The sequence below is a fragment of the Sarcophilus harrisii genome, chromosome 1, assembly GCF_902635505.1.
Source record: "Sarcophilus harrisii chromosome 1, mSarHar1.11, whole genome shotgun sequence".
Classification (NCBI taxonomy): domain Eukaryota; kingdom Metazoa; phylum Chordata; class Mammalia; order Dasyuromorphia; family Dasyuridae; genus Sarcophilus; species Sarcophilus harrisii.
The window spans coordinates 279,528,062-279,553,493 of record NC_045426.1 but is presented as its reverse complement, the minus strand read 5'-3'; the positions used below and the strand labels follow the sequence as shown (position 1 = coordinate 279,553,493).

The 25,432-nt window shown below is 36.0% G+C and overlaps 1 protein-coding gene across 1 annotated transcript in view; it reads left to right on the top strand.

Moving 5' to 3' along the window:
• Positions 1 to 25,005, top strand: part of LOC100920881 (zinc finger protein 665) — a 32,624-nt gene extending 7,619 nt beyond the window's left edge. The window contains exons 5-7 of the mRNA XM_031944724.1: positions 9,586 to 9,712; positions 10,254 to 10,349; positions 22,004 to 25,005. Coding sequence (XP_031800584.1) covers positions 9,586 to 9,712; positions 10,254 to 10,349; positions 22,004 to 23,964 — 2,184 coding nt within the window. The 3' untranslated portion in view covers positions 23,965 to 25,005. The remainder of the gene's footprint in view (positions 1 to 9,585; positions 9,713 to 10,253; positions 10,350 to 22,003) is intronic.
• The last annotated feature ends 427 nt before the right edge of the window (positions 25,006 to 25,432 follow it).

Here is a 25,432-nt window from a genome sequence, read left to right as displayed (position 1 = left end):
AAAAATCTCTGCAATATAAGAATTATGTACAAGAGGTTGCAGTTGTATCTATGCTGTGAGACACCAAGAACCCTAAATTGAGGTAAATAATACTGGAAAGCTAATCTCTAATGTGTTCACTTAATAGCTCCTTCCTTACCATCCCTTGCTTTTTGCCAGTGAAGTACAACCTGACCCATAGGTTTGTTTCTTTGAGTTCACTTTGCAGTTATCTTGTTGCTGATGCATTCTCTGCCAGTTAACACCTACCCCTTGCTGCTACAATAAAAAGCAGAACTTCCCCCACCCTCTTTTGTGACACATGTTCAAAAATATGAGAAGCTTGCGCCTCCTGGGGTAGAGTAGTGAGAACAGAGGGGACTGAAGCAGGCTGCCATTGTGTGTAGGACTTCACCAGATCTAAAATAAAGGAGTCTGGCATCTATCTAAGACCAGTAAATCCTCTCTGAAAGACACTTGGGACAGAGGCTGAGGCCAATGGAAAGTGTATTTCTCAATTTAGGAGGAGAGACAGCTTTGATCACATTCAGAGCGAGAGTCAGAAAGTAATAGGGAAATTTAAAAAAAAATGACTGACAGATTTCAGGAGAAAAAAACTCAGAGACTGAGCAAAAGCAATAAACCAGCAGGAAAAATTTTAATAACAGAAGGGAATGTAGCCTATCATTCAGATAAATGAGTCCTGACATGTTAGGGTCAAAGGAAAAGAAGGAGTCATAGCTTAGTGCAGTCCAGAAGTAAACAGAGGCTTTGAAGCCCTGAGGTCCCCGGAAATAGGTCAGCTTTGAACTAGTAGGGACCGCCTTGTGGGCAGGAACTCTGGTCACATTGAGATCTGCTTCATTAAGGGAGGCGTCTCCTTCTCTGATTGACTGTGTGTGTGACCTCATAGACCCTATTTAAGCTCTAAGGAGGAGGAAGTCACTCTCTTTAACCTGGTGTTCACCTAGGTGTCAGCAGGAGATCAGGGACAGGATGTGAACACATGAATAAAAGACTTTGAGCTTGCACATGGCTGTTCTTAAGCATGCTACCAGTATTTAAACCACAGTTCCTACGAAACGGTGGCCAGGGTTCTTTGAAGACCTCAGACAGAGGTAAACTTGGTAAAATTGGTTTAAGCATTGCAAAAGACAGTGACTGGAGATTTCTCTGAGGGCCTGGGAATTAGGAAAGACTGGCAGTAGTGAATGCAGAGTAGTACTAGTGTGTTTACAAATGAAGTGAATGCCTGGAGTCAAGCATTTACTCTGACATTAATAAATATCACAGGCTAAAGGAAAATTTATTAATATCTAGTGAGGCAGCATATCTTGTGGATTTCCCGGAGAACATGGAACCATAGCAGAATGTTCCTGAATGGTTCAAAAGAGAATTAAGAATTGTGAAAGTACAATTTATGGCATGTGCAGCACAAAGAATTGGTAGAGTAGAAAATCTTGAAATCCTGGGAGTAGTTTCACCAAAGTAGCAAAAAAGAGGATAATTGATTGTAAATGCAAATACACAGAAGTGAAGATCAATCTGGAAAAAGAGAAGCAAGTGGTAATAATGTTATAAAAGGAAACATGATCTTCATAAAAGCAAAGCATGGCAGTCTTGAAGACAGAATGCATAGAGATAATTGAAACATTGTTAGTCTCCTAGAAGAACACAAGTCATTATAATGCAAGAAATAAAACAAAATTGACCAGACTTATGAAAACAGAAAACAAAATGTCAATCAAAAGAACCTACGGACTACCTCCAGAAAAAGGAATAATTCTGCAATTTCCAAGACATCATAGTAAAATAACAATTCTAATGATAAACAACTAATTTCACAAGCCATCAGTAGAAAGATCTTCAAATATAAAAGAAAGGATTTTGAATAAAACAAGGCTAGTCAGCTCACCTCTGAAACCACAGTAGAGAATGAAATAATATAATCTGAAGAAGAGAAGTGCTCAAGATGAAACCTAAAATGACATGCCTTGCAAATCTGAACCTAATCATTAATGAAAAAAAGATGGATATTGAGTAAAAGTGAAATAGTTAAAACATTCCTACAACAAAAAGACCATGTAAGATTATTGCTTTGCAAACACTCCAGATAACAGAAACACAATTGGTAAAGAAATATAGCAACCAAGGAAGTCATGTAATGTAGCCTGGTAGGGGGAGGAAGGTATGAACTAGAAATGGGGGGGAAAGCAAGAAAAAAAGATCTCTGAGAGGTTTAAGTAATAACAACAAAATTAGAGCAGAGGAATCACTAAGAGATTTCCTTCTAAAAGTACACAAAGAGACATGAATCAAACTGGCAATTAAATGGAGAAACTAATAGTGGGGAAACAAGTCTAAAACATCATGTACCAATCCTCATAACACATTGCCTACAGGTGAATCAGTTTTTGTGGGACTCAACTGAAGTATGAAAGGGTGCTAAAATAAGGGAGAAGGAAGAAATAAAGTAGAGGGGAAAGTGATGAATCCTAATTAAGTCTCTTATAAAACATAAATTGAAAGTAATTCCTGTAGTCTTTCAGGAAGAAGGTGGCTTATAGGAGAATAGGTGATGTAGCAAAAGAAAGGATTGAAACAGGAAAAAGGGGGATAATCTGGGATTGTGGTTGGGGCCCCACTGAAGAATATTCTATAGGAGGAGAGGGATGTTCCATAATGCGAGATGAGGGCTTTACAGTGGGTATAATCTGCCAGAATTTGATATTTAAAGGTTACTATTTTCAGAGTATTGTGCTTCCATGAACAGAAAGAATCCTGTCCTAGGCAAAGGAGAATCAGAACTCTTGAGGGCACCTGACACCATAAGAGTGGAAGGGCAGGGACCCAGAGAGATTTCATGGCAAATAGGGGAAAGAATGATTATGATGAGTAGTAATGAACAGCACTATTAGGGACACAGGAAGATTCCTATCCTGGGAAAATAATTCCATCCTCTCTGTATCTTGTAGAAGGAATTAATAGTTTTAAAAGTAAAACACAACAAAAAAAGAGGAGGGGGAAGGACAAAATCTACAAGACAATAACGGAAGCTGTTCAGAAGAGGGCCTCAAAACAGTACCTTAGAAGCTTTAATTCTATAAGGACAATGTAGCATAAGGAAGGAATAAATATGAAGTACATGAATCAAAGAATAAAAGTCTAGAGTAGACATAAAGGAAACAATAACAGAACAAGGGAAAGAATTCTATTCTAGAAAAGAATGAACAAAATTTTGAACAAAACAATTTTAATGAGAGAGGAAAATTTTCGTGACTCCTTAAGTGAGAGGAAAAAAAAGAGGGGAGGGAAGGAAAGTAATTTAAGTAATGCTAGAGAAAGCAGTGATAAATAGAAAAGAGAGAATCTGAGGATGGTAGGGAAAGCCTTTGAGAATAGGGTTGCCTTAAATTAAAGTAAAACTAACTTATGATAGAAGAGGAGGAATGGGGAAAAACATTAGAGGAAAAAAAAACTTAAAGATAAATGGAGGAAAATGTGAATAATTAATTTAATAAAAGGAAAAAAGTGAAAGATGAGATAAATAAAATCCCACCATAAATTGGTTATAATAAACATGCCAAAACCAAAATAAAACAACAACCAAAAAAAATAACCCCACAGGCAGAGAATATAAATGGACTGTAACAAAATTTACTTTACGTTAGATGAATCCAAAAAAATCAGGACTTGCAATAATGTTATCAAAGGAAAAAAATTCAAAGTAAGAGATTAACAAATAAACTACTTTGTGTTGAAAGAAACCATATCCAGTGAATCCGTATCACACTAAACTTAATGTGTTTCAAATTCTTAGACTCTAAATTTATAAAGGAAAAATTATAAGAAAATATAATATGACAGCAGGAGATTTTTATTACCTTCTCTGTTTTGGACAAATCTAGTGTATAAATAAAAGGAAAAACCCAATTAAAAAGAGGACAGAAAGTAAAATGAAAAGAACAGCAAAAAAAAAAAAAAAACCAGACAAAATTTTTTAAACAGTATCAAAATTTTCTTTGCACTTACAAGTTTACTGCCACCAAAATTTAAAAAAGGGGGGAAAATATAATATCTTCAAAAATATAAAATATTCAGATTAACTGAAGACCAAATAGAGGACTTGAATAATCCAATCTCCAAAAAAAAAAAAAAAAAAAAAAAAAGCAATAGAATTAGTTATAACTAATTCTATTGCTTTATAAATTTATTTTCACACAAATTATTTTCAGAAATTGAGAAAGAGGGGCAGCTAGGTGGCACAGTAGATAGAGCACCAGCCTTGAAATCAAGAGGACCTGAGTTCAAATGTGACCTCAGACACTTAACACTTCCTAGCTGTGTGCCCCTGGGCAAATCACTTAACCGCAATTGCCTCTGCAAAAAGAAAAAAAAGAAAGAAATTGAGAAAGAAAAAACTCTAATAGAATCCTTTTATTAGACAATCTTAATACTAAACGAGGAAAGTATGAATCATAGAAGATAAATTATGGACCAATATTACTAATGAATATTAATTCAAAATTTTAAAATAAGATCCTATCAGACTACAACAATATCATTAAGAAATCTTTGATTATGACCAAAATGGATTTATACCAGAGATGCAAAGATAGTTCAACATTAGGAAAATAATCAGCATAATTATATTAAAAACAAAAATATTCAAAACCACATACTTGTTTCAATAGATAAAAGAGAAAGCCTTCAACAAAGTACAATATTCATTTATGCTAAAAATGCTACAAATATATCAATAGAGGAACCTTTTTTTAAGATAACAAAAAGTATATACCTAAGACCAAAAAACATCATTGAACAATGTGGATACTCTAAGAGCTTTCCCAATAAGTACAGGAGTAAAGCAAAAATGCCTACTCTCCTTGTTATTTATTATTTGATGTAATTCTAGAAATGTTAGCAATAGCAATATAACAAGAATGAAATGAAAGGTGTCTTTACGTTATACTATATACTATCCCAAAATGCTGATGGTATGATGGCTTTCTTATGAAATCACTAGAGATAACAAATTGAGGCAATAGTAACTTCATCAGTGATGCAGGCCACCAAACAACAACAACAAAAATCAACATTCTGTGTAATAACAAAACCCAAAAGATAATAATAATAGAGAAATGCCATTAAAAATGACTATAAAATACATAAAATACTTGGACATTGATCTAACTAGTTATATACATTACTGATGTAGATTCAATTGCAATATGTTTTTAAAAAATTTTAACTTTTTATTGACAGTACATATGCATGGGTAATTTTTTATTTGCACTCACTTCTGTTCCAATTTTTCCCTTCCCTCCCTCCACCCCCTTCCCTAGATGTATAAGATTTTTCTTATACGTGTTAAATATGTTATAGTATATCCTAGATATAATATATGTGTGCAGAACTGAACAGTTCTCTTGTTGCACAGGAAGAATTGGATTCAGAAGGCAAAAATAACCTGGGGAAAAAAACAAAAAGTACAAACAATTTACCTTCATTTCCCAGTGTTCCTTCTCTGGGTGTAGCTGATTCTGTCCATCATTGATCAATTGGAACTGAATTAGATCTTCTCTTTGTCGAAGAAATCCACTTCCATCAGAACACATCCTCATACAGTATCATTGTTGAGGTATATAATGATCTCCTGGTTCTGCTCATTTCATTTAGCATCAATTCATGTAAGTCTCTCCAAGCCTCTCTGTATTCATCCTGGTGGTCATTTCTTACAGAACAATAATATTCCATAACATTCATATACCACAATTTACCTAACCATTCTCCAATTGATGGGCATCCATTCATTTTCCAGTTTCTGGCCACTACAAACAGGGCTGCCACAAACATTTTGGCACATACAGGTCCCTTTCCCTTCTTTAGTATCTCTTTGGGGTATAAGCCCAGTAGTAGCACTGCTGGGTCAAAGGGTATGCACAGTTTGATAACTTTTTGGGCATAATTCAGGATTGTTCTCCAGAATGGTTGGATCTGTTCACAACTCCACCAACAATGCATCAATGTCCCAGTTTTCCCACATCCCTTCTAACATTCATCATTATTTTTTCCTGTCATCTTAGCCAATCTGACAGGTGTGTAGTGGTATCTCAGAGTTATATTAATTTGCATTTCTCTAATCAATAGTGATTTGGAATACTCTTTCATATGAGTGGAAATAGCTTCAATTTCATCATCTGAAAATTGTCTGTTCATATTCTTTGACCATTTATCAATTGGAGAATGGCTTGATTTCTTATAAATTAGAGTCAATTCTCTACATATTTTGGAAATGAGGCCTTTATCAGAACCTTTAACTGTAAACATATTTTCTCAGTTTATTGCTTCCCTTCTAATCTTGTTTGCATTAGTTTTGTTTGTACAAAGGCTTTTTAATTTGATATAATCAAAATTTTCTATTTTGTGATCAATAATGATCTCTAGTTCTTCTTTGGTCATAAATTCCTTAGTCCTCCATAAGTCTGAGAGGTAAACTATCCTATGTTCCTCTAATTTATTTATGATCTCATTCTTTATGCCTAAATCATGAACCCATTTTGATCTTATCTTGGTATACAGTGTTAAGTGTGGGTCCATGCCTAATTTCTGCCATACTAATTTCCAGTTATCCTAGCAGTTTTTGTTAAATAATGAATTCTTATCCCAAAAGTTGGGATCTTTGGGTTGTCAAACACTAGATTGCTATAGTTATTGACTATTTTGTCCTGTGAACGTAACCTATTTCACTGATCAACTAATCTATTTCTTAGCCAATACCAAATGGTTTTGGTGACTGCTGCTTTATAATAATAGTTTTAGATCAAGTACAGCTAGCTAGGCCACCTTCATTTGATTTTTTTTCATTAATTTCCTTGAAATTATCAACCTTTTGTTCTTCCATATTAATTTTGCTGTTCTTTTTTTCTAGTTACACTATGTTTCTAAAAGAAATAAAAACCAACTTAAATAATTGGTATTTTGGTTAATAATAACCATTAATTAGGAATTAAATTAATTTTACCAAAATTAATTTTAATGATATACTTATGCTAACAAAGGGATAGTTTACAAAATTTATTGAAATATTTCAAGTGTTACTTCATCTCCCAATATACAAATAATCAAAGGATATAAACAAAGAGTTATTAAAAGAATTATAAACAATTAACAACCATATGAATGTTCGTATCACTAACAAAAAGAGAAGTGCACATGAAAACAATCCTAAAGTTTTGCTTTAACAACTTGCATGTTGGCAAAGATGACATAGGATGGAAAAGTTGTCGAGGGATTGTGGGAAAATAGAAACAAAAATTAATCGCCAGTGGAGTTGTGAATTGATAAAGACATTTTGGAGAGCAATTTAAAATTATGCAAATAAAAGTGACTAAAATCTCCATGCCTTTGATTCAGAGATTCCATTATTAGTTTTATACCCCAATGCATTAACAAGTCCTTATATATACCTCAAAATATTTATAGCAGAAAAAAAAATTTGAAACAAAGAGGATGCTCTTCATTTGAGCAGCAACTAAACATGAATGAATAGGAATGTTACTATGCTATAAGAAATTATGAATGTGATGAATACAAAGAAGCATGGAAATATTTACATGCACTAGGACAGAAGGAAATAAAGTCAAGAAAATATGTACACAACCCCTAAGGTGTAAATAGAAAAAAAAACATGAAACTATATAAACAACATAAACATAACAGAATTACAAAAAAGCAAGCATGTTTTCAAAGAAGAGACATGAGAATATGCCCCAACTTCATTCTCTTGTGAAGGTAGAAGTTTGTTGGGTGTGGCCCATGTCTATTTTTACAATTTTTTGATGTATTTATCATATTGCTGATTTTTCTTTCTCTTTTCTTATTCTTAAAAACATAATTTGTTTTATGGGATGGTTCTCTGGAAAGGGAAAGTGAGGATTCTGGGGGGAAAAATTTGGCAATGTAAATTAACAAAAAGATATAAAAAAATTTTTTAAATAGTCAATTTCTTTTACTGCTCCCTTTGCATTGGGTTTCATCTCCTGCAAAAGGTTGATAATTTCAAGGAAATTAATGAATTTTATATTCCTGTAACAAGGTTTTCCTTTTGTCAGGCTTTCCTCTATACCTACACCTCTTCATACTTGCACCCTGCTCTCCTTATCTCTATTTCTTGTCATCTTTAGCTCCCTTTAGATTTCAACTCTAGAGCCAATTCTTAAAGGAGGTCTTTATTTGATTTGTATCTGCTTTGCTTTTACTTATGTGATATGTTTATCTCCAGTTGATTATAAAATCTTTGAGAGCAGAGATAGTTTTCTTTCTGTATATTACCACCTGGTATTTTCTTTCTTTTTCTTTTTTTTTTTAATTATAGCTTTTTATTTACAAGATATATGCATGGATAAATTTTTCAGCATTGACAATTGCAAAACTTTTTATTCCAACTTTTCCCCTCCTTCTCCCTACCCTTTCCCCCAGATGGCAGTTTGACCAATACATGTTAAATATGTTAAAGTATAAGTTAAATACAATATATGTATACATGTCCATATAGTTACTTTGCTGTACACAAAGAATCGGACTTTGAAATAGTGTACAATTAGCCTATGAAGGAAATAAAAAATGCAGGCGGACAAACATAGAGGGATTGGGAATTCTATGTGGTGGTTCATAGTCATCTCCCAGAGTTCTTTCACTAGTGTAGCTGGTTCAGTTCATTACTGTTCTGTTGGAACTGATTTGGTCCATTTCATTGTTGAAGAGGGCCACGTCCATCAGAATTGATCATCATATAGTATTGTTGTTGAAGTATATAATGATCTCCTGGTCCTGCTCATTTTACTCAGCATCAGTTCATGTAAGTTACTCCAGGCCTTTCTGAAATCATCCTGCTGGTCATTTCTTATAGAACAATAACATTCCATAATAGTCATATATCACAATTAATTTAGCCATCATATATCACAATTAATTTAGCCATTCTCCAATTGATGGGCATCCACTCAGTTTCCAGTTTCTGGCCACTACAAAGAGGGCTGCCACAAACATTCTTGCACATATACCACCTGGAATTTTCTAGTGAGATAACTCAAATGTATTTCTATTGAGTAATAATCTTTTATTTCCTTGAGAGTGAGTTTCTGTAATTATAATACGATTGTTAAATCTGCAGGTTTAGGAAGGAAGTACATGACTTAATTTTTATTTTTACTATTTATACAACAGTTAATAAAGATGAACTTCAGCAAATGAACAGGATTATTTATGTGCCTTGTGCCTCTCGGAAGATCTTTCAGCACTACTAGACTTTAGTGATTGTTTATGGGATGCAGGTTCCTCTTGGCTAACAAGATTCAGTGATTCTTAAAGAATGGAAGTACCTTATAATAAATAGAGAATATATTGCATTATCCTTTTGTGCTTCAAATATGACATAAAGTGATGTATAGAAGGTAGACATGCAATAACAAATGATGTAGGATGATTCTGCAGCCTGAACACTGTCCATCCACCACCAGTTTTATATTATAGTTGACACAGGGGTGAATAAGCAACAAGGTACAAGTAAATCCTAGATAAGCAGAAATGTGTTTGCTCCTTCAGGAAACCATCACATTCCAGGATGTGGCTCCAGACTTCACTTGGGAAGAGTGGACACAATTGGACCCCAGTCAACAGGATCTCTGTAGGGATGTGCTGATGGAAAACTATCGAAACTTGATCTTTATTGGTAAAACTTTTCCTTGTGACTCCCAGTTTTCACTTTGCAATGTTTTTGCTGTACTGATTATTCAAAATGCTGTGATGCTGAAAGTATTAGCTGAATTTTGAATTACTATATAGATGACAGGAATTCTTGGTTCATTTCCAGGCTAATCTGTAAGATTTTTCTATTCATTCTTCCCCAGTTAAAGATTTTTGCCTTGTAGAACTAACTTCCTCATTGCTAATTTTGATAATGTCCTTTTCCAATCAATTGCTTTTCTTTGTCCAGGATTCTGTCAGTATCTTAGTGCAATAAGAAATGTGTATTTGTCTATGAGAAAAAATAAAAAACTTGGATGTCTTTATGAGCTGAAATCAATTCTGTGATCCATTTTCCCTATAAGTTTTAAGAACTCATTACTGAATATCCTCCTGAAATTCTTTGAAGTATCCTTTGGTCTTCTTAGCATATTTCTCTTTACTAGCCATTAAAGGGTTTGGCTTATGTTCTGAATGACTCCTTTCTTGGTGTGACTATCCATTTTGCTTTTCTTTTCCATGTATAGGACTTTCAATTTCCAGACCAGATATGTTCTCTCAGTTGGAACATGGAGAAGTGCCATGGTTGTTGAAAAATGAAGCTTCAAGAGGCATCTGCCCATGTGAGTGAATGAAAAACTATTAAATGGGAATTAATAACCAGTAATGTTTTTGTTTTGGCCAGAAACCTTGAGGGTTTTCTCCTCCCAGATTTATTCATTTATTTACTACTTTATTTATTCATTTATTTACTAATTTTTGGATTAGGTGAAAGAGAAGATTCTTTGCCTCAATTGCTACCTAGTCTTCATCCCTGAATGAATGCAGCCATAGTCAGATTGAGACTTGTTGAAGACCTTATCTTAAAAAGGCCAAGCTCTCCCATTTCTTTTTTTTTTTTTTTTTTTATTTTTTTTATTTAATAGCCTTTTATTTACAGGATATATGCATGGGTAACTTTACAGCATTAACAATTGCCAAACCTCTTGTTCCAATTTTTCACCTCTTACCCCCCCCCCACCCCCTCCCCTAGATGGCAGGATGACCAGTAGATGTTAAATATATTAAAATATAAATTAGATACACAATAAGTACACATGACCAAAATGTTATTTTGCTGTACAAAAAGAATCAGACTCTGAAATATTGTACAATTAGCTTGTGAAGGAAATCAAAAATGCAGGTGGGCATAAATATAGGGATTGGGAATTCAATGTAATGGTTTTTAGTCATCTCCCAGAGTTCTTTTTCTGGGCATAGCTGGTTCAGTTCATTACTGCTCCATTGGAAATGATTTGGTTGATCTCGTTGCTGAGGATGGCCTGGTCCATCAGAACTGGTCATCATATAGTATTGTTGTTGAAGTATATAATGATCTCCTGGTCCTGCTCATTTCACTTAGCATCAGTTCGTGTAAGTCTCTCCAGGCCTTTCTGAAATTATCCTGTTGGTCATTTCTTACAGAACAGTAATATTCCATAATATTCATATACCACAATTTATTCAGCCATTCTCCAACTGATGGACATCCATTCAGTTTCCAGTTTTTAGCCACTACAAAAAGGGCTGCCACAAACATTCGTGCACATACAGGTCCCTTTCCCTTCTTTATAATCTCTTTGGGATATAATCCCAGTAGTAACACTGCTGGATCAAAGGGTATGCACAGTTTGATAACTTTTTGAGCATAGTTCCAAACTACTCTCCAAAATGGTTGGATTCGTTCACAACTCCACCAACAATGCATCAATGTCCCAGTTTTCCCGCATCCCCTCCAACAATCATCATTATTTTTTCCTGTCATCTTAGCCAATCTGACAGGTGTGTAGTGGTATCTTAGAGTTGTCTTAATTTGCATTTCTCTGATTAATAATGACTTGGAGCATCTTTTCATATGACTAGAAATAGTTTCAATTTCTTCATCTGAGAATTGTCTGTTCATATCCTTTGACCATTTTTCAATTGGAGAATGCAAGCTCTCCCATTTCATACAGATCTCCAGTCATCTTGATCTATCTTTCCACTGGACCCAGATAGTTGGAAAGGAAAGTGAGGCAGGTAACCTAGCACAACCCTTCTTCATTTAAATTTAGTTTATTTGCCTGTCATGGCATCACTTAACCTGATGTTGTATCATCTTTGAGAATGAAGGACAAATAATAACCTGTTCCCATGGATGATATAGTGGATAGAGTTGGATCTCTAATCGGGAAGACTTCCTGAGCTCACATCTAAATCTCAAAAACTTAATAGCTGTGTGACCTTGAGCAAGTCACTTAACCCTATTCATCTCAGTTTTTTCAATTTGTAAAAGCAACTGACGAAGGAAATGGCAAGCTACTCTGGTATCCTTGCCAAGAAAATCCTTAATGAGATCATGAAGAGTCAGAGATGACTAAACAGCAGATGAACAGCAACACTTGCTCAGATATTCAATCAGGGAGAAAACATTTTTAAAATATTATTCCAACAACCTTTCCTTAAAGTTTTCCAAATTTTTAGAGAAGGGGTGAAATAAATTGGTTTGAGCTATTACATATATTTTCATTATCACTAAATATCTGCCCAATGTGTCTAATCTCTCAACACTCAGTCCTAGGATCCTAGATGTAGACTGTAAGGGATGGGATTTTAGAGGACACCCCTGTCTCATTTTACGAATGAGGAAACTGAGACTCAGAGATGTTAAGGACTTTGCCTCTAGTTATATTCCTTTCTTTATACCCTAGAACTGGGCTTCAGTGTGCATTTATTTTTGGAAACTGTTCTTAAAAGGCATCACTGGTTTCTTCTATTTAAATCTAGGATCTTTTCATCATCTTATGTTATACTTCTTTCTCTTATGAAATGGTATTGAGTTGTCATATGCTTCTGTGTCATAGTTTAAAGACCTTAGAAACCATCTAGTTCAACCCATACTTGAACAAGAATCCCTTTTATAATATAACCACTCCTTTTAGACTATCCTTGGTTGAAGATTTTTCATGAATAGGAATCTACTACCTTCTGAGTAGGAGCCCATGTAACTTTTACCTTAGTAGTTCTTTCGTACTTCTTAGGTTGAATGAAGGCATTGGTGGATCATGGAGACATTGAAATCAATGTTAAAATAAGTTTAATATGACAAGTTATATGCAGGGGACTTTAGAAGGTTTCAAAGTATGAATTGATGACGTCCTGCATCCTGTCTTGGCAACACTTGGTTCATCTTCATTTCTTCAAAATCTCCATAGTTTAGCAGTACCTTCATTTCTTTAACTTTTTAGACTCTCCTTAAATGCCAAGGCTCATGAGAGTTGTTAAATGCTATCATTTTTAATCTTTCAAAGCTCTTTATAAGATAGGTTTTACAAAATTTACTCTTTGATTTAGTGGAAAAGAGTTTTGACTTGGATTTAGGAGACCTCTATTTTGTTGATTGAGAACTAATCCCAAACCTAAAAAGATTTTTAGAAAAAAATTTAGTAAGTTGATTTGGCAGAGGGGAGACCCAGAAGAAAGATTTGACTTACTCCCTGAAACCTCAAAATTTAAGTTAAAACAAGAGCACTGTACTTGGAAGTTTCCAGATAAGGTACATGAATTGCTTGAGATATATGTCAGCAAGAAAGTCTAACGACTTTTGATTAAGGTCCCAATCCAAGCATTTCTTGCCACAAAAACTACCCTAGTATATTTCTTGGGGGTCAATATAACCTATACATTCAGAATCAAACAATACCAATAAATAAGGTAATTTCCCCATAGTTTGTACCTCAGCTCTTTTCCTTATGAGCAATTAGAAGTTAGAATTTGGACAAAGTACTTAAAGTACTTTCTAGAATATTATATTTGAAAGGTACTTCAGAGGCCATCAAGGGCAATTAATATCTAAACCTAAATCTGTGTGATATAGGAGGCCTCCTTTGAAGAGCTATCTGTTAATTCCCCAAAAACATCTATTAATTTTTGATTTAGGACTTTTTTTGATATACCTTACAGTTCAGACAACTATGAAATTTATGTTTTAATTTTTTTTAACCTTCTATTGTAATGCCAAAAGAAACTGAGCAAGACAGAGATTAGAGACCAATTCAATAGTTTATTAAATGGAGAGAAATATTGGGACCAATGGATCCCAGAGCTAGAAGAGACTATCATCTCTCAAAGAGTCTAGCCCAGAGTATGGGGACAGCAAACCTTTTATGGAATAACAAGAATAATGACATAATGCAGAAACCTAGGTGGGGATAGCCTCATAGATGGAGGTTACTGATATTCTAATGACATTAAGGAATGTCTATAACACCTTTATCTCAACCATTAAGAGGGGACGGTCATGACCTTGAAGCCAGAATTACGAAATAGGACAATTGTAGGGACTGGTCACCCCATTAAAAGTGAACTTTGGCATTACACTATTTCATACATGTGGAGAATTCCTGGTTTTAGAAACTTCTACAAACGCTGATCAAAAATTCCACTGTGACTTATAGAGGTAGGGTTTTCTTAGAGTTCAGAACGCTTTGGCCATGGTAACATATCCAGAATGTGTCTAAACCTAGACTTCTTGACTCTGATGCAGTGAGTGGCATTTTAGAAAACTGTAGGAAGCCCTCATTGGTTGGAGACACAGGTCCAAAGTGAAAGAATTCACGAACCCAAAAAGTTTGAATGGCAAAAGGGAAGTTAATTCTGTTGGCACTGAGAAGCCAGCTCTGCTAGGAAGGCAGACTTCTTCATGATAAGGTCCTGGCAGAGAAATAACAAAAGGTTATCACTGAGAAGAAGGTCTCTTCACAGCAGGCAGGAGTTTTAGTAGGCAGCTGTGCCAAGAAGAGAGGTCCCTTGACAAAGCATACTATTTTGGACTTCTGCAAGAATTGGAGTTTAAAATTGTCTTTTATAGGAAATCTGAGACTGGGGTTTCAATTGAATGAGATTCCTTCAATGTTATCACTGCCCCCAGGCCTAAATTTCCAGCTGAATGAGACCACTTATGTTTGAGTTAAGTAGGGAGTGGTTCTGGGCTAATCTTAATGAAACCACTTAACTGCCCTCAAGGATGGGTCTCTGTCAGAAAACAGTTTCAGAGTTCACAAAAATCTAGGAGGACAGTTTCAGGGTTCACTTCGTCATTTCCCCCCTTCAAGTAGTCACACCCAAATTCATTTGGGGTAAAGGGGTGAAGGTCTCTTCTGTAACTGCTTCAAGCTGGCAAGGATCGTAGAGATGTTACTGAGTTCACTTGGGGTTCATGCCAGGAGGGGAAATATGAGATCTGAAGACAGCAGCAGCAGCAGCAGCATACAAGAGGTGTTGTGTGTCCCTGTCAGTCATCCCATGATCTCCAGGCTGGAGGAGCAGTTGAAAACTTGCAGCTTGAAGCCTAGAGGAAACCTCAGGAACAAATTTAAAAGTGAGGTGTCATCCTTAAGGATGATGCTAGCCCACCTAACAATGCTGAACAATCCCCACTGCTTACAAAATTCCCTAGCTGAAACTAGTTAAGGAGTTAATTGCTGGCAGGGGCATAGAATGCTAATCAAGAAAAGTAGGAGAGGAAATGCTAGAAGTTTCACTGGCCAGTAAGCTTGGAAAGGATGTTCTAAGTGTCCCACCCAGGGGACTAGCATTGCTGTGTCTTTATTTAAGAACCAAAGAACATTTTCCCCAAATTCCCACTTTTATCTCCTTGAAGGGGTGGGGATTGTGTTTTGGGTGCTGGCATTGTATACAGTGAAAGGAGCACTTAAGTAGCCTAGAGTCCAAGACTGAGCCATCTGTAAACCACTCCCCATCTGGGTTCTCAAGGGGAATTTCCCTTAAGTCAGGCCTGCTGGAGTAGAGAGAATCTAGAGTTTGTTCATAATTATGGATAATTTCTCCCGGTTGGGAGATATCAGGGAGCAAGGTGACAAGATTTAGGGTGTGGCATACTCAGAGAGTCAGTTTGGGGGTATTATCTAACAGGAGTGTATGATATCTAGTAAGTCTCCCACTTGTGAGCCACTGATGCCCTTTGGCTTTGCTCTGGACCCATTGGGGAGTTAAAATCTCCAATGTCTGTCCCAAGGTCAGTTTTGAGTCCTCTTCAATTAAAAGGGCTATGGCAGCTACTGCTCTGAGGCAGAAGTGCCATCCTGGGGAAACTGAGTCCAGTTTCTTTGAGAAGTAAACAACTGGTCTGGGGTCAGGTCCCAGAGTTTGAGTAAGGACCCCCAAAGCCTGTCCATGCCTTTCATCCACATGCAGAGTGAAAGGCTTCTCTAAGTTGGGCAGGGCAAGGGCAGGCACCGAGGTCAGTTTGGCCTTCAGGGTTTTAAAAGCCTTTGCCTGATCAGGTCCCTAGTCAAGAAGATTATTGGGCCTTGAATAGAATCAGAGAGGTTTGGCAATAATCCCCAAATTGGAAATCCAGATCCTGCAAAAGCCAGCCATGCCCAAATATTTGACAGACTGTCAGGCTATGCGAGCTTTGGGTAAGGAGACCCTGTAGCCCCTTGAGGCTAGAGAATAGAAAATAGGTCTGGGATTGCCCAGGTGTGGCTTGCCCGTCTGGACTGCAAATCAAGATAAGATTCCATTAAGCTTCTTAAGATCTCTTAACTCTCTAATTAAAAGTTCATGCATAAAAAAATTTCTCTGGAGGTCTGAGAAAATTGGGTCCCCAATTTCACCATTAAATCACAAAGGAGCAGGGTAGGAGGGAATAATAAACGAGCATTTAAATGACAGGTCATCAAGCTGGTGAGGCAGAGGAGAGGTCTCAAGGCAGCTCCTGAAATCCCCACTCTATGCGGGGAGGAGCAAGTGAGACCAGAGTGCCAGAGTGAGAGTGGAGAAGCCCCTCCCACAGCAAAAAGAAATCCAGTGGATCCACTGCTGATGTCAATGTTGGAACTAGAGCAAGGGGGAGCTTGATCAAGCCCCAAACTCCTGCCGGAAGTCAGGGCATTGGGGAGACAGATTGTCCCCTGTAGGCAGTGCCTCCACCATTGCTCCTCCTGCTTGAACTCAGGACAAGGATTGGGGAGTATAAAGCACAGACATCTGGGGGTTCCCGGAAATAGCAGCCAAAGAATAGGGACTTTTCTCCAAATCTTGTTTTAGTTCTGTGGCCACTCTCTTCTGCTAAAGCCTAATTCCTATCATGAAAGACTCCAACAACTGTTTTTAAGGGAGAAATATGAGGGACCAAATCTGGCTTCTGCAGCTTCCTCCCCATATCTGGGGCAGATTGTTTGACATTAACATCTCCCTAGGACAGATAAAGGAGGGCTTGGCTTTGGATCCTTCAAAAGACTGGGTGGGGTCCTTAAGAGTAATGGCCAGGTGTTTCCTGCAGTCTGGGAGAGATTTAACAAATCCTGAGGAGGAGGAGAAAAGCTAGAAGTCCCAGGATTTAGTTCATGTTGGGGGAGAGAGGGGAAGTTGTGTGTTTTTAATTGTGGGTAATTTTTCAACATTGACCCTTGCAAAACCTTATGTTCCAACTTTTCCCCTCCTTTCCTCCACCCCCTCCCCTAGATGGCATATGTTAAATCCAATATGTGTATACATATTTATACAGTTATCTTGTTGCACCGGAAAAATCGGATCTAGAAAGAAAGAAAAAAAACCTGAGAAGGAAAACAAGAATGTTGTGGTCCACACTTATTTCTCATAGTTCCCTGTTGAAGAGAGCCACATCCATCAGAGTTGATCATCATATAATCTTTTTTTTTGGAAGGTGCTTAGTAAATGTTTATTAAAGGAATTGAAATTAGCCATGTTACCAAAAAAAATTAGAAAAGTGTAGAGGAAAAAATCTGAAGTCAAGAATATTGATCAATTCTCTCTTTTGATGTAGATAACATTTTTCATAATGATTCCTTTGGAATTGTCATGGATCATTATTCTGATCAAGTAGTTAAGACTTTCACAATTACAATATTGATATTACCATGGATACTGTTCTCAGGGTTCTGCTCATTTCACTTTATATTACTAATAGTGTTTTTCTCAATTCATTTTTTATGGCAAAATAGTATTCACTCACACTCATATATACAACTTGTTCAGTCATTTCCCAACTGATGGGTATTAAATTAAATTAACTTAAAGGAATCTTTAATTTCCAACTTTTTATATCATAAAAATAGCTACTATGAATATTTTTTTAAATTTTGTTGTGTGATGAAAGTTCTTGGTAGATTTTTATTTTAAAAAATTATTATTATAGCTTTTTATTTACAGAAGATATGCATGGGTACTTATTCAACATTGATCCTTGAAAAACCTTCTGTTCCAACTTTTTCCCTCCTTCCCCCCACTCCCTCCCCTAGATGGTTAAAGTATATGTTAAATCCATATATGTATATGTATTTAGACAGTTATCTTTCTATACAAGAAAAATCGGATCTAGAAAGAAAGAAAAAATCTGAGAAGGAAAACAAGAATGTAAACAAACAATAACAGAAAGAATGGGAATGCTATGTTGTGATTCACACTCATTTCCCATAGTTCTCTCTCTGGGTATAGCTGATTCTCTTTATTACTAAACAATTAGAATTGCTTTGAATCATCTCATTGTTGAAGAGAGCCATATCCATCAGAGTTGATGATCATATAATCTTGTTGTTGCCGTGTATAATGATTTCCTGGTTCTGCTTATTTCAATTCATGTAAGTCTCTCCAAACCTCTCTGAAATCCTCCTGCTGGTCATTTCTTACAGAACAATAATATTCCATACCATTCATATACCACAATTTACCCAACCATTCTCCAATTTGATGGGCATCCATTCATTTTCCAGTTTCTGGCCACTACAAACAGGGCTGCCACAAACATTTTGGCACATACAGGTAGGTCCCTTTCCCTTCTTTAGTATCTCTTTGGGGTATAAGCCCAGGAGTAACACTGCTGGATCAAAGGGTATGTACAGTTTGATAACTTTTGGGGCATAATTCCAGATTGTTCTCCAGAATGGTTGGATCTGTTCACAACTCCACCAACAATGCATCAGTGTCCCAGTTTTCCCGCATCCCTTCTAACATTCATCATTATTTTTTCCTGTCATTTTAGCCAATCTGACAGGTGTGTAATGTATCTCAGAGTTGTCTTAATTTGCATTTCTGTGATCAATAGTGATTTGGAACACCTTTTTGTATGACTGGAAATAGTTTCAATTTCTTCATCTGAAAATTGTCTTCATATCCTTTGACCATTTATCAGCTTGGTCTTGGGCTAATCTTAATGAACTCACTTAACTGCCCTGAAGGGTGGGTCTCTGTCAGAGGAGAGTTTCAGAGTTCACCTCAAAATTCAAGGAGGAAAGTTTCAAGATTCACCCCCCTCACTTTGACCTATTGCATCATGATACCTTTTAAAATAAATTATAAATTATCCTGTATTTAGAAGGTCAATATACAGAAAACCAGTAAGTTATAGTCCAGTATAACATTTCAGATGATTACGTAAGTACCCCCCAAACAAATTTTATTCTTATGTCTGAATATTAAACCAAAATCTTAAACTTTGTAAGATTGACTCCTTGAAACTAATTGTTTTAGGAGCAGATCCGCATCACAAACTAAGCTAGTTTTCCCTTAAAAGACTTACCTTTTTTTGGCAAGACTTGTATTATTCATGTGGCTTTCTAATGTCTTAGTACAGAAGCCAGCTTATAAGAAATAAGGAGGTTCTCCCTTAGGCTTAAGGCAAGCTTTTAAACCTTGTGCCAGCATAGCTGGTGCAGAGCCTGTGAAACTCTGTCCAATTGAATCAATGATCTTTGCTAAGTATCCTTTCTGTGCTATGGCTATGCAAATTTGTTAATTGTTAAATGATACATAAGTGTCTTATTTTAGTCCAGTTCCAAGCCTGTATCACCAGACTAACCCAAGTTAGATCTGGCCTTACACTAGTTAATCTTAGAAGTTTGTTGTGGCTAGTGGAAGAAAAATCATTTAGTAATGTCACCTTCCAATTGGTTCTACTTTTAAAAATGTACTTCCCATATTGTAAAGTGAAAGTTGGATTCTTTGCCTTTAATTTTTAGGTTAAAGAAATTGTTCAGTGCTCCTCTATACCTCATTGTGTAGTATTGCCAACATTAGATAAAGAAGTTTTGAATTTACTGAATTATGGGATAAATCAATATAATTGTTTTCCACTTAATTTTGTACTTTTTAGAAATTAGTGTTATCATAAAGTTACTCTGATGGCTTTTGCATAGGTTTACTTTGATGGTTTTTTGATGAGGTCAGGGTAACAAATTCTAGTTTGAGATAAATGTGACAAGTTCACAATGTCTGTTCTGTTTGGCAAAAGGCAGGTTTATTTAGGGTAATAGGTTACAGAACAAAATAAAAGGTAAAATAGGCACCAGGAATGGCAAATATGAAATGAAGTTGGGAGAGCATATAGTTAGCAAGGAAAAAGATAAGTGCCCCAGGGGAATTCACTACCAGAAATAAGGAAATACTCCATGAGGTGTGGGAGGAAGCCGCTGACTGGCAGGTTAGATCCAGAGAGGAATTTAGCACACTAACCAGTTAGCTAGAATAAAGAGAAAGGTGCCATTAAAAGGAAGGCACTATGAGGAGGGAGAGAAAGTATCCTCATGGTAGGCTTAGCAAAGAAAGCTCTTCATCATAAACAGATCTTTTTATAGGGGAAATAGAGCTTTGGGGGTTTCTCAGGGAGACCAGAGAAGTAAAGGTGGGAACTCCGAGAGGGGGTCAAAGAGAGAGGAAGTATTGGAGAACTCAAAGATGGGGGATCAAGGAGCCAATTGGAATGCACCTGGCTGACCAAGATCCAGACCTATCTAAAAATATGCTAATCAAAGATTGTTTAAAGATGCTCAGACAAAAGAGTTCCCTCTTCACAATCACTGTATTTAAACAGAGTGGTCAGGGAATTGGTTATATCTGTTAATACCAGTTGGGCTTCTTCTGGATAGGGGAAGATAATTCACATCAATTTTATGTAACTGATGATAATATGGGTGATATAGACCCAGATAATAGGAAGCACCAAAAATTGGGCATTGGTCATGTGAAGAATTCACGGTGACTATTTTCTTTGACAAAATGTAGATTTATTTGGGGAAAAGGTTACAGACAAAATGAAGGGATACAGTAGACAGCAGGAATTGTAAATATGAAATAGAGTTGGGAGACCATAGAAAGGCAAGTTCCTCTGGAGTTTGCAATTACCCATTAGAAAGGGAGGACCCCATGAGATTGGGTTATGCCCTTGGCTGGCAGGCTAAATCCTGAAAGGGACTTATCGCCATAAAAAAATGTTAGCTCTAAGGAGGAGAAATGGGATGGGGAAGCATAGCAGAGTTAGGAGAGATACCATGTGACTAGGGGGGAGGGGAAGGGGAAAAGAAAAGGGAAAGGGAAGGGTTTCACAAGGCAGAGTGACCCAGAGGAAGACAAGAACCATGGGATGGTCCTAAGTAGATTTTGTAGGGAAAATTTAACCTCAGTGACATGACTGGGATTTTTGATAGGGTATGGCAAGGTAAGACTTCTTAGGTGGGTCTCAGTTTGACATAACTTGGATTTCTGACTAGAAGACTTCCCCAGAGGATGAGACCATGGAACTAAACTGATTGTTTAAAGACGCACAGAGGTCTAAGGGATGGACCAAAGAGTTCCAACTTCACAATCACTTTTTTTCAAACAGGATAGTCTAGGAATTTATTATATCTGATACTAGCCATTTGGGTTTCTTTGTAATTTGGAAAAATGTGTGATAAAAAAGTCCTTTCTTCTGATCATATCCTGCTTTCACCAGTATTTGTTCATCTTAATATTTCTTAATTTTCCTTTGTTTAGTCAATACCCTTGTTTATTCCTTTCTCTTTTCATATTATTTTTGGATGGCAAGACTGTTATGAGAACAGTCAAAAAATATATGCCTATAAATGGCATTTTTAGTTTTTTAAAGCTGTGTCTATAAGATACATAGTAAAAAGTATACACTTACTACTTTAATAGGAAAGAACTTTAGAATTGATTTTAGGTGAATTATGTTCTTTATTAACTGTTCCCCTATGAGTATACCATTTAATTAACTTTTTTGAGTTTGTTTTTCTTCTTATAGAAAATTATATTGTTGATAATTATAATAATTACCACACAGGATTTCTATAAGGAAAACATTTTGTTGATATTAAAGGGACTATAGAAGTACAAGTTGTTTCATGAGACATTTTCTACATTTTATTATTTAATTCTTGAGACAATAATTTTATTTCTCCTAGCAAAGAGGGTGTTTATATTTTCAAATTTCTTTCAGATTGGGACATTGGACCTGAAGTGGCGTTCATTCCAGTGTGGGGAACTACTATAGACGAATCATCTCAGGAGACACTAATGGAAAGAACTATGGGGCATAGTTCCTGGGACTCTAGACTAGAAGCTTTTAAATGTTATGGCTCACTAATGAGGCATCAGAGTCATCAGGAAAGGCATTTGAAGCAAGTAACAATCACACATGAAGAAACTTTAAGTATGGAAAGAGACTCTGAAAACAGTGAATTTGGAGGATGCTTCAGTCTGAGCTCAATCCTAATTACACAACAGAGAGTTCCTATAGTAAATCAGTCAATCAGCAGTCATTTATTAGATGCCTACTATGTGCCAGGCACTGTGTTAGGCACTGGGAATACAAATAAAATAAATGAGACACTTCCAAATCTTTATAGCTTTGACACACATGGAAAGACTTTCCAAGATAACTCAGAATTAAATAAATGTCAAAAAATCTACACAGGAAATTATAGATTGATGTATAATGAATTTGGGGAAGCCTTCAGCCAGATTTCACAATTTAACCTTCAGCATGCCGGTCATTCTGGAGAGAAACCCTATAAATGTAGTGAATGTGGAAAAGCCTTTACCCAAAGGGCAAGCCTTACTCAACATCAGAGAATTCATTCTGGAGAGAAACCTTTTAAATGTAATGAATGTGGGAAGGCCTTCACCCAGAGGGCACATCTAACTCAACATTTGTTTACTCATAATGGTGAGAAACCTTTTAAGTGTTATCAGTGTGGGAAAGCCTTCATCCAGATCTCACAGCTTAATATTCATCAAAGAATTCATTCTGGTGTGAGATCCTATATCTGTAATGATTGTGGAAAAGCTTTCACCCAGAGGACAAATCTTACTCAACATCAGAGAATTCATTCTGGGGAGAAGCCTTTTAAATGTAATGAGTGTGGGAAAGCCTTTACCCAGAGGGCACACCTTACACAACATATGTTTACTCACAGTGGATCTAAACCTTTTAAGTGTAATGAATGTGGAAAAGCTTATAGTCAGCTTTCACAACTTAATGTTCATCGAAGAATTCATTCTGGAGAGAAATCCTATAAGTGTAATGAATGTTCAAAAGTCTTTCCCATGTGGGCAGAACTTACTAGACATCTGAGAACTCATTCTGGAGAGAAACCTTACAAATGTAATGAATGTGGGAAAGCCTTTACTCAGAGGGCAAGCCTTACTCAACATCACAGAATTCATTCTGGTGAGAAACCTTATAAGTGTAATGAATGTGGGAAAGCCTTTACTAAGAGAGCACATCTTACTCAGCATCAGTTTACTCATAGTGGAGAGAAACCATTTAAGTGTAATGAATGTGGGAAAGCCTATGGTCAATTTTCACAGCTTAATATTCACCTAAGAATTCATTCTGGAGAAAGATCATATAAGTGTAATGAATGTGGGAAAGCTTTCACTCAAAGGGCAAGTCTTACTCAACATCAGAGAATTCATTCTGGAGAAAAACCGTATAAATGTAATGAATGTGGGAAAGCTTTCACCCAAAGAGCACATCTAACTCAACATCAATTTACTCATAATGGAGAGAAACATTTTAAATGCAATGAATGTGGAAAAGCCTATAGCCAGATTTCACAGCTCAATATTCATCGAAGAATTCATTCTGGAGAGAAATCTTATAAATGTAATGAATGTGAGAAAATTTTCCCCAAGTGGGCAGACCTTAATCGACATCAGAGAATTCATTCTGGAGAGAAACCTTATAAATGTAATGAATGTGAGAAAGCCTTTACCCAGAGGGCACACCTTAGTCGACATTTGCTAACTCATAGTGGAGAGAAACCCTTTAAGTGCAGTGACTGTGGAAAAGCCTTCACCCAAAGAGCATATGCTCTTCAACATCAGAGAATTCATTTGGGAGAAAAGTGCCTTACACCTAGTAGGAGCTTAATAAACATTTGTGAATTGAAGTGAATTAAAATGTTTTCCTGATAGCCTCTGTCTACTGTAGTAATGTCAGATTCAAATAGAAATGGGAGCTTTGATATGTAACCAACATATTGTCCCTGTGCTAACATATTGACTTAATTTTAAAATGAAATGTTATTAACATATTATTGTGTTTTTATTTATTTGGTTCAGTATTTCTCAATTACATTTTAATTTGGTTGCTGTATTCCAGAACAGGTTTTAACAGTTTTGGTTTACAGAATTATTATGCTCTACCTAGTTTAGTTACCCTGTCAAAGAAGAAAAGGTTCTTAATAAAACTACATCAACTTTTTTTTTTTTTTTTTTTTTTGCCACACCAATTTTTAATTAGTTTAACTTCCCTTTCTAGCTTATGGTTCACCCACTGATACTGTGCCCTAAGATTATTTTTTTTCCAGAAATAGTTGTTTATGCATTTATAGATCAGCTTGCAGACTCCTTTAGTTCTGAAAATGGGGATGTTTTGCCCTTTTCCAGTCCTGTGAAACCTCTTCCTAAAGCTCTCACAAATTATTGATAGTGGCTCAGTTGTGAGATCTACCAATTCATTTAGTGTGCTAGGGTGTATCAACTAGTGATTTGAACTATTTGAGAGTGGCTAGATGCTTGCTTGCTTGAGTGTTTCCTCATTTATCTTGGGTTTACTTGATGCTATTAATTTTTCTTCTAGTCTTCCCAGTCCATAACGCTTCTTGGAAGAGAAAACAATTTAAGAGGTAAGTAGATCAGTCAGTCATTTAACAGTCTTCTCTTCTAATGATGAACTACACTCACTTCTGGACTGAAATGATAAGACTAGTGAAACAGAATGAGACACACACTTTTAAGACATTGGGGTGGAATGAAGATAGTGATAATTTATGATGCACAAAAGAAAAGAAAAACATTAATGAAACATTTAAGAATATATAGAACAGAAAAAAGAGAGTTATAAATAAGGGTAGTTTTGTTTCAATCATGTTAAATTTAATATTTTTAAAATGTAAGCCAGAAGTTTATATTTCTGGGGTTTTTTTTTTTTTTTTTGTTTGTATATTGAAATGTTTAAGTTCAAATTAAAAATAAATTTAAATTTTAAAAAGCACGTTACCATTTGTCCACTCTTAGCTGCAGTTATTTCTTTGATCTTCGTCTTATCCAAAAACATAATTAAAACAACCCTTTTGTTATCCTTAGCATCATTGGTAGTTGCAGCTCATCCTAGGCTTTTGCATTTTACATTTACATTTTACATTTATAGGGCTGTCCTTTTTTTGTGTTCAATCTCAGTTCTTCCATTTGATTTAAGAACTGCAGTGATGAGTTTCATGTGTATCTGCACTACTCATTGGAAATTCTGTCTTCAGAATATCATTCTTGAGCTTTATGTTCCTTCTGGGCTAACTTCTGCTAAGTAATGGGTCATTGGATCCTACTTATTTTTTCTTTTAACTCTTTGAAGTATGTGCTA